The sequence below is a fragment of the Athene cunicularia genome (genome assembly GCF_003259725.1).
Source record: "Athene cunicularia isolate RWA chromosome 22 unlocalized genomic scaffold, athCun1 chr22_part1, whole genome shotgun sequence".
NCBI lineage: Eukaryota > Metazoa > Chordata > Aves > Strigiformes > Strigidae > Athene > Athene cunicularia.
Window position 1 is genome coordinate 448,445 of NW_020799128.1, and position 9,926 is coordinate 458,370.

Genomic DNA, 9,926 nt, shown 5'->3' on the forward strand with positions numbered 1-9,926 from the left:
GGAGGGGGACGGAGCGGGGGGCCGAGCCCCGGCTCTGCGCCTTCCGCACAGCTCCGTGTGCCGCGGCCGAGCTGCTGGCTGCTTCTTGCCGGCCTTGTTTTCACGTAGGCAAGGGGTGCGTGTTCCTGCTCTGTCTGTAATCCTGTGAGTAACGCCCCTTTCTCCCTCCCTTAGCATGTCCAAAATACTGAAATGTGCAGGAAACGAAGATATCATCACTCTCCGAGCAGAAGACAATGCGGATACCTTGGCTCTAGTGTTTGAAGCACCAAGTGAGTGTTAGATTTGGGCACTGATGTACTACAGTGATATTTTTAGGTAGTCTTCATAAATCACATGAATGCAGGGTGGGAAGGAAATTACAATTAATACTTCTGAAATGGGAAGGGTCACATGGTAATCAAACACTTCAAACAAACAGTGTGGAGATGTAAGCCTAGTCAGGTTGACCAATGCTTTCTTTGTAAGAAAGGCCATGTGCAGATGCTCTTAGTGAGTTGCTGTCCTCTTACAGCCCCTTTGGGTCACTTTCTGATTTCTATTCCCAATTAAACGAGGTGGATCTTATTGTCACAACTGAAGAGGTGGTTTTGCTTGGCAGAGGGGAAAAGAATAAAACTTAAATTCAGGATGATAGCTTCCCAGAAACACCTTGTCAAACTATTCTTTGTTTCTTTAGATCAGGAAAAGGTTTCTGATTATGAGATGAAACTAATGGATCTTGATGTGGAGCAGCTTGGAATTCCAGTAAGTAGTACCTCAAATGACTGACTACACTATCTCTTAGAAATGGGTGCTTCCCTCTATCCACATCAGACTCAGACTTTGAGCCTGTAACATGAGTTCCTTTGGAAAGCCTGAACAAACACAGGTGTAGTGACTACACTGGGATTCTTGGTAGAAATTTAATTGTGACACTTCGTTCACAGGAACAAGAATACAGTTGTGTAGTGAAAATGCCCTCCGCTGAATTCGCACGCATCTGTAGAGATCTCAGCCACATTGGCGATGCAGTTGTCATCTCCTGTGCAAAAGATGGTGTGAAATTTTCAGCTAATGGAGAGCTGGGCAATGGAAACATCAAACTGTCGCAGACCAGCAATGTGGATAAAGAGGAAGAAGCTGTAAGTTAAGCAGTCATAGTTGCTGTGGGGTCTTCACTGTTGAGGTTTCTCTGAATATGACTAATTATCTGACCCATCGGGGGCTAAAGCTGGGTGATTGGATCGTGCATTTCTCTAGTTGATAGGTTAGCAAATTGTTGCCAGCTTTAGGCCCTTACCCAAGGGCCTGCAAGCAGCACTCAGCAGAACAGAGTGGGGAGTAGCCATGACTGCCCTTGCGCTGTCTGAATTGAGTGAACTTGCTGCAGCTTGGATTGATTTATGTCTAACCTGGCTGATTGTTTTCTAGGTTACAATAGAGATGAATGAGCCAGTCCAATTGACCTTTGCTCTGAGGTACTTGAACTTTTTTACCAAAGCCACTCCCCTGTCACCTACAGTAACACTCAGCATGTCTGCAGATGTTCCTCTTGGTAAGTAGAAGCAGCTCTGCTTGAAAAATCTGGTAGAAAGCTGCCAGCTTAGAACTGCATTAAGAACTCTCTGAATGGCTTCTCTGAAGAACCTTCTGAATACTGTTTTTTTCTTTTTCCCAGTTGTGGAGTACAAGATTGCTGACATGGGACACTTAAAATACTACCTGGCTCCAAAGATTGAAGACCAACAAGAAGGCTCTTAATTGGAGTAGGACTGAGGGGGAGATCTGAGCTCTTCAGGGAAGACAGCTGACTTGAAGGAGATGGTGGTGTTAGCAATTTCAGTGCATTGGAGCATTATATAAGCACTGTTAGGCATATTATGTAGATATCTCTGTACATATTTTTCAACTTACTATTTTGCTATACTGATGTCTCTAGAAATAGGAAATTTTGATTTTTCTAGTCTATTCCTGTACTTCCAGTAATCTTAGATGCTGTCTGAGGGTGAAATATCTTACTCCTTTCAACTTGTGTTAGAGAAGGGGTGCAATATTTAACTTGAGTAAAGATGATGTTTCCCAAAGTTTCACCTGGGGACCTGTAGTTGACTAGAGTTGCTGTTCAGTTACGCTGTGAGTTTTTGACCTTACTTCATTTATTTTTAAAGCTGATATTCTAGCTGAAACTTGGAAAATGGAAATAAAGAATGTAATTTCGTGGGGTTTATCCTGTTTAAATGTGGACGGATGAATCAATGCTTTTGTCAAAACTATGTTGTACCCTGGCTCCTTTTCCGGGGGCACAGCAGCAGGCATGTGTATGCTCTTTTCCACTGGAGTTACCAGCTTCTCTGATCATTCAGATGTGTTTAATTGGAGGGGCATGGTTAGTTTGAGTAATTAATTGCTCTGTGATGCCATTCCCTTTAAGCAGAGGATTGTGGAACAGGCTTTCCTTAGCTCATGGATCAGCTTTGGCAGCTGTCCCTGGCTCTTGGTGAAGTCTGAGTGTTGTGGGCACATGCTGTGGTGCAGCTGTGACCAAGGAGCTTGGTCTGAACTGTGTGAGCCCTTCCTGGGTCAGGGTCTGCTGTTTGAGTTACTGACGTTAAGCTGCTCCTCAGCAGGTTGCATTCCTTGTCTGCTTTTTCCCCCTCCTTACACGCTTCTGTTGACGTGCACTGCACTCACCTGTGCCACCAGCAGCCCTAGTCGAGGATATTTGTGATCACGTTCATTTTATTGGTGAAGAAACAAAACTGTGGTTTACAGCATGTTTCACCCTGAAGGTTTCATCATGAAAAATAGGGTTTGAAAAACAGCTTCAGGCAGCTACTGTGCTTCTCTGCTTCCTGACTGCTACCAGCTAGCTGCAAATTCCCAGTGTGGGACCTGAGCAGCGCCACTGACTCACAAACAAAGAAACACGAGACAGCAATTCAGTTGGCTTGATGGGTGCTGGGTGGTAAGTAGAACTTGGAGGCTCTAGAGTGCTCTTGGGCGTGCTTACTTTTTTTTTTTGTTTTTAGGAGGCCACGTACCTGCTGCTAGTTGGCAATAAAAGTATCTTGAGCATAAACTGCCTGAAAACTTGACCCTTGGAAAACTCCAACTGATTTAGCAGAAGAATTTCACAAGGTGGCAGTACTGATTTGAGAAACAAATTCTGCTGTGTCAGAATGATGTGGCTACCCTTGCGATAGGAACTTGCCCCTGCTTGAAGCTGGGGGACAGGATTTAATGCCTCTGCCTTCGATTCTTTGTTGGTAGTAGCACTACTCTATCAGTAGAAATGGTTTAGGCTGAGACTTCCTTCCGTGATGCAGATGGCTCCCTGCGTGGTTTTCAGTTCCTGTGTTGAGCTTTGGCTTGTGTCTCCAGAGCATACCCCATTTATTCTCTTGAACTTGGCTTGCTGATTAACTCAGTACCCTTTTAAGAAAACATATTGGATGTAAAATCTGGCCCAGCTGTCCTAAAGGTTTTCATCAGTTGCTCAGAACAGTAGTAGTGGATACCTTGGATAACCAGGAGGGGTTTTTCACTCCAAAGATGTCTCAAATGGGATGGTCACGTCTGCCCACAGGCAAGTAACGTGCTTCAGCAAAGAATCAAAGATTTGTGATGCTGAAATAGGGAAGGAATCTGGGTTTCAAGGAGTTGTGTAAAGCTGGGCTAGACTAGCAAATTCTGGTGCAACCCCCTGTAGTGGGGATTACCAAACCCTTATTTATGCTATTCTACTTGTAAACACACTGGAAAAAAATAAGCTAAATTATTTGGTTTCTTACAGCTGTGATGACAAAATTGAGGAGCCTCATGTAAGAAACTTCCTTTAACGTTAGTACCTACGCGCTTGTGTACTGGCTGCTTCCTGTGTGAGTCCTCAAAGCTGCTGAATGTTTACTTTGCTATTGCCCTGCCCAAACACTGAAAATCAAGATGTCCCCTAAAAAAAAAAAAAAAGTGGGAGAGGCTTAGTAAAGTTTCTCCATGTTTGAGCGGATAAACTTTTGAAGTTTAGAGAAAAGAAATCAGAGGGAGGGAGAATTCCTTAAAACTTAAGGAGATTAGGTTTTTGGTCTAAATCCAGTGCATGTTTTACTCATTTGCTGGAGCCACGGCAATCCCTGCAGCCTCCTCGTCTGGCGCAGTTGGAGAAGTGGATCCCCAGCTGATGGGTTAATGCTGTTCCAGGTGCTAGAAATTTCCTGGCAATAGCGTGTCTGTCGCACACTTAGCCCTGATGGAGGGCAGTGCTGTGTCTGACAGTTTATGTCCAGGCTTTCCTTTAGGAAACAGGTTTTATGTTAAAGTCTGTGCAGGAGTGATGCGTCCAGACCAGCTACAGGTCCAGCCCTGCGCTGCGCTCCGCTGACCAGAGCGCCGTCCGCGCCAGCCGGCCCAAGGACACTGATTCCACTTGTTAATCCGGAGCGTGAGCCTGCAGAGCTCCCGGCGGCGCTGAGCCAGGCCGAGTGGCTGCTCTAACCTGGAAGGAAATCCCCGTCGCCGGGGATAAACTTCCTGGGTCGTTCTGCGGCGGGGCAGGGCGGCGGCGATGGGTCTGACCGGCAGCGCAGGTAGCGGGTGAGGGCCCGTGCGTGTTCGTTTTTAGCAGCTTGAAGGTGCCGGAGGCGGCGGGTGCAGCCTGCAGGTTTGGGGAGTTCCCAGACACGTTGTGAATTTCCTGTTGAGCGGCAGAGAAACCATTTCAGGGCTGGAGGAGGGGAGCCGGGTGTGTTTCGTGTGAGGTTTGAGCGCTCGCAAGGGCGAGAAATGACATTTCCCCTTCCTTATTCCTGCGTAGAAAAAAAAATATGTCGTTTTTATTTAGGGGATAGACAGGATTTTGGCTGGAAGTGCCGTGTCTGCAGTTACCGGCGAGCTGCGCTCTGCGGGAAGCCCCTTCCCCCAGGCACTGCGGGCTCGGGCTGTTGTAACGGGACTGTAGGGCCGGCGGTAGGAAACCTGAGTTACCAGCGTGATTCACCGTTTATTTGCCTCTTAAAGAGCGCAGCGCTGAGCTTGTTTGTGCTCCTAAACCAACGTAGGGCACAAGGCGAGTGAAACGTAGTGGACTTGAACCTGGACCTTAAACATCATGTGGTCTGAATATTTTCTTACATTTATCCCTACTAGCTGTTTTCTTCTTGATAAGCAGGTAATGGGAAGGGCTGGACCGTTTTTGCAGCTGTAAATTGGAAATAATTCTTAGGACGCCACTAGGAATAACCTGGTAAATACTGAGGCGGTTGGTAAGAAGCCCTCTGGTACTTAAGAGTAAAATGGGGCAGATGTGCTGATTTTCTTCTGGCTTCCTCCCCTGCTGCATGGGCATGCGGGAGCCCCTGGGGGTATTTGCGTAGTGACCTGAAAACCAGATGTGTACAGAGCTGTAGTGTGAGAGTTCCCACCCTGTGGGTGGGTGATGCTTCAGTTATTGATTGGGGCTAGGAATGTGTTTTGTCTGTGCTTGGGTTTTGTTATAGGAAAACAAAAATGTTCAAGTTAAAGGTATAGCTGAGGGGGTTTAAGATCAGAGGGTGCTGGCTTTTTTTATCGAAGTCAGATTGACTGCAGGGGGAACAAACCTGGTGCCAGCAATTGGCAAGAGACAAAGAATCTCAGTTCAAGTGGGGATTAAATATTTTGAGGTGATGCGATTACCTTAGGTGCCAAATAGTGTTGTGAATGGAAAGAACATCTTTGTCCCTTCCTGTTGGAACAGTTGGGATTTGCACTTCTTTCTTTATTCCTTACATTCTCAGAAAATAAAAAGCTATGGAATTTGTGTGGGAAGCCTGTTGTCTGCCTCACGTCTGGGAATCGCAGCCCTGGGCTGCAGTGCAGGTTCAAGGCCGTGGGTGAGCAGACACCCGGCGCACAGGTCCTGCTGGGTGATGTCAGGCCCCCTGAAGTGGCTCTGCAGTGCGGCGGGGATGTGGCAGGCCGGATCCAGGCTTCAGCTCCTGAGAAGTTGGGCTCCCAGGAGCAGACACCAGCTGGCCCTGCCCCTCTCCCCGGGACTGTCATTGCTGGCAGCAAAACCACGGGAGTTGGCTTCGTGGCCTGGTGAAATTGCAGGGTACAGCTCGGGCGTAACTAAATAAAGCTCTACCCTGAGCACTGCCTCCCTTGCAGCTAGACGGACAAGTGACCTGTGCTTTTTTAGCTCCTCACTGGTTTTTAGTTTACCTCATCCACTAACCACTCCATCCCCTTGTCATGTTCCTTCTGAGTCATGACTCGAGCTGTCTGGGGAATGACAGCTACACCTCATTCTAGTTTTCAGTGTGGTGGTTTGGTTTGTTTTTTTTTTTTTTAAATGGATCTGTTGCAAAATATCCGGCTGGTTGCAAAGCTGCTTTGTTTAGTTCTGGTTTGGGTTTATTTGTTAGTGTCTCTGTTTAGAAATAGCTGGACCTCAGACATCTCCCTGTTGGAAGTGTGATCTTGCGAAACCAGAGCTGGTTTATACATTGTATATTATTCTGGCATTTCTATCTCGTTTTAAACACAAGTTCTACCTTAGTTTAACTTTGCTTTCAAATATTGGCAAACCCTATTGCAGCTGTAGTCATGCTTTTGTATTTTAGGCTTAAACACGAAGCTTTAAAAAAAAAGAATTTATGAAAAAACAAAGATTGTCTTTCAGTACAGGCTTAACTTTGTTTCTCAAGAAGCTTGATCTATGTGTCTCAGACGCTGTCATCCAGTTTGCTCTGATTATTTTTTTGCTGTTGCTTTCCAGGTTCTAGCTGATGCCCAGGGTTCCTTGTAATGATGCCATCACGTACGAATCTGACTGCTGGGATTCCCAGTAGCAAAGTCAAATATTCCAAGCTCTCCAGCACTGATGATGGATATATTGACCTGCAGGTAAAAAGTGGGGAAGAAAACCTCTTTCTGCTGCTGCTTTGACTGCAAACTACTAAGAAGGGCTGCTACAGCTCTGTGTGCACGGGAGGCTGCTGTTCTGTTCATGCCCAGCAGAGCAGCCTCAGAGGTCCAAAGGTGGCTGCAAGCCACCACTTCAGCCCTTCTTTCCCAGAAAGTCTGTAGAGCTTCACTGGAAACAAGATTGGTTCAGTAGTGTCAGGTGCATTTCTTTGGAGGGAGGTGAAAATCAGGGCAGATCTGGAAGCAAGGGGTGTAAATGCTGGCTCAGCATCTCCATGGGGAGGATTCCTGCAGGAGGTTCCACTGCGGAGCTGCTGTGACAGCTTGTCCCGTGTCATCGCTGCTACCTGTGGGATTTGTCTCTGCTGTGGTGGGAGGGGAACTGTGCTGAGTGAAACTGTTTAATATTTGGGGTTTTTTTTCCATTCAGTTTAAGAAGAGCCCACCAAAAATCCCCTACAAGGCAATTGCACTGGCTATTGTGCTCTTCATGATCGGGACCTTCCTCATTATCATAGGTGCCCTCCTCTTGGCAGGATACATTAGCAAAGGCGTAAGTGGTTTGATTACCTTTCTGCTAAGAGTTCTGTGTTGTCCATTCCTCAAAGCCTGCCACGAACTGTCATGTTCAGTGTAGAAATTCAGAGCAAAAGGCCTGGAAGCCAGAAAATAATCCCCTCCACTGCCCTGCTGGTGTCCGACAGCCCTGTTTCTCTGGCAGCAGAGCCCTGTCTTCACTTAGCAAGTCTGGAGCAGGTTCATAGCTGGACTGGAGATCTGCCAGGAAGGGCTGAGTTTGTGTCTTCCCTGGGGTATTGGTTTCATTTTAACGCTACCTCCCTGCAGAGGTCAGCTTGCTGTCCTGGAAAAACTTCATGCAGGGATCATCACTCTTCTAGTGAAGATAATGTAGGAGATACCAGACCACTATACAGGACACAGCACCACTTTTCTCATCTCTGTATTTATGATCCACTGAAAGTGGATCTGTTGTTTGCAGCTGGCTTGGTGCTCCTCTGTGGCACAGTTCTCCTTTTACCTTGTGCTGAATGGAGTTGCTTTACGGTTGGCAGCTGCTACTTATCACTGTGGCAACAGCAGCGTTTTGGCAGTATCGGCAGCAGTCCAGGCAAGCTCGCTTTTGGCCAAGTGTGCAGCACCCAGCCTGGCGCTGGCAGCTTTGTGATTAGTGCTAGGACCCACCCCTATCCAAAGGAGGTATTCAGTTGAGGGTTTCCTGTAGAAAGGAGGAGATGCCAAGGAGAGAACTTAGTGCTCAGCCTGAAGAAAACTTAGATATTTCTGATTTAAGTTATTTTTTTTCATTTTTGTCAGCTAGCCAAGCCTTAGGGATGAAGTTGAGGCAGGACTGAAGAAAAAGGAAAGACTCCCCCATAGAGATCTCTGCTGACTACACTTGAATTTCTCTTCTGCAGGGCACGGACCGTGCTATCCCCGTGCTCATCATCGGGATCCTTGTGTTTCTCCCAGGCTTCTACCACCTGCGCATCGCATACTACGCTTCCAAAGGCTATCGGGGCTATTCCTATGACGATATCCCGGATTTTGATGATTGAACAATGTATTTAATTGCATTCTAATTAGGTTGGTGGTAAGCACTGTTAGTTATGCTGGATATCTGAGGGGACCTGTAAGATTCTAGATGAAGTATAGCAGTCACAAGATTCCAGTTCCTGGTTTTGAGGGGATGGAGGTTTTTCATTTGTGGGATGGGGGCTTGAAGACACAACTGACCAAAAGGATTGCAACATTAGGTGGGAAGAACATGTGATTTATTGTATTTTTCCTCTTTTCGGTCACATAATGCTGGTTGCTTGTAGGAAGTTCTTCTTGGGCAAGGCAATTCTAACGATTTTCCAAAAATAGGTGAGCCAGTTTCAGCAGTAAAGATATTTGTTTTTTCTAACTGTTTTATAGTGTTTATTTTCGGTTTCAGTGAGATTGTGGTTATCACTGGGTTTACTTTTGCAGACAAACGCTATAGTTAAACTCTCCTTTTCTTCTCTGTCCATCAGAAATGCTTCCAATCTACTTGTCCTGTGCTTGTCTGGAGTAATGCGAGTCAGATACGTACAATAGGGGGAAAACTCTGCTTCCATGAAATAACTTACACGTAGTGCATTTGCTGTACAGCTCTTGTCAGACTACCAGGTTTATTTACTCAGCAAACGCTTCAGAAGCAAGTTATTTCCCATGCCACTGTTACTTTTGGCAAAATCTGCTTATCCTTGAAAAGGACTGTTGTTGGATTTTGCTTATTATTTTAAACCAAATGGACAGAGGGAGAAGAATTGGAATCTGGATCAGCAGTCAAGTGTCTAAATACCAAAAAATCTTGAGTTTGATTAGTGTGGATATTGGAGACACCTGAATTCCATCTGTCTATTTGGAATCATTTTGTCCTTGTCTAGATAATACGCTGTGCATAACTCCCTAGACCAGTAAAATGGAAATCTCTGTATAGTTTGTACTGAATAAATCCCATGTGTATTGTTTTGCTAGCTTCAGTGATATGTTCTTGAGAGAAAACAGATTGGTAGCTCTGTTTTATGTAAAGTAAAAACCGTCTGTCTCCTGAAGTGGGAATGAACTCGGTGTCCTGGGGAACAAGTATGTGACAAGTAGTGATGCAAGGAGATGTATTTAATATGAATAAACTGCACTGCATTCTGTGTACAAATCATAAGCTTGTCTTTTTCACATTCACAGATCTGTGTGGCCTAAAAACTGTGCTGGGCAACCAGATTAAGGCTTTAGCTGAATCTGCTGTTGCCTCCTGTTTCCCACTGCTAATGTAGTCGCTCCAGTCAGCATTAGGCTCTGCTGAGCCAGCAGCTTTGGAACGGCTCCATCTGCCCTCCAGGACCCTTGGCTGGCTTTGGGGCAGAGCTGGGATTACCCTCTAGTGCAGCAATCCCGAGTGCCCAGGGTGTGGCAGGAAAACGTGCTTCTCCAGAAGGTCGGGATTTGCCTTTTGAACCTCATGTGCAAAGACCCCAGACTCCTAATTGCTTTGCATC

At 46.1% G+C, this 9,926-nt stretch overlaps 2 protein-coding genes across 2 annotated transcripts; both read left to right on the forward strand.

The window, feature by feature from the left end:
* The first annotated feature begins 22 nt into the window (after positions 1-22).
* PCNA (proliferating cell nuclear antigen) lies at positions 23-1,772 on the forward strand. The gene is made up of 5 exons (XM_026863159.1): positions 23-272; positions 680-747; positions 930-1,124; positions 1,414-1,537; positions 1,661-1,772. Exons 1-5 carry the CDS (start codon positions 176-178, stop codon positions 1,741-1,743), a joined length of 567 nt encoding a protein of 188 aa, XP_026718960.1. The 5' UTR covers positions 23-175; the 3' UTR covers positions 1,744-1,772.
* A 2,753-nt stretch (positions 1,773-4,525) lies between these two features.
* On the forward strand, positions 4,526-9,589 carry TMEM230 (transmembrane protein 230). The gene is made up of 4 exons (XM_026863156.1): positions 4,526-4,568; positions 6,737-6,864; positions 7,316-7,438; positions 8,322-9,589. The coding sequence occupies exons 2-4, from the start codon at positions 6,766-6,768 to the stop codon at positions 8,460-8,462; spliced, it is 363 nt and encodes a 120-aa protein (XP_026718957.1). The 5' UTR covers positions 4,526-4,568; positions 6,737-6,765; the 3' UTR covers positions 8,463-9,589.
* The last annotated feature ends 337 nt before the right edge of the window (positions 9,590-9,926 follow it).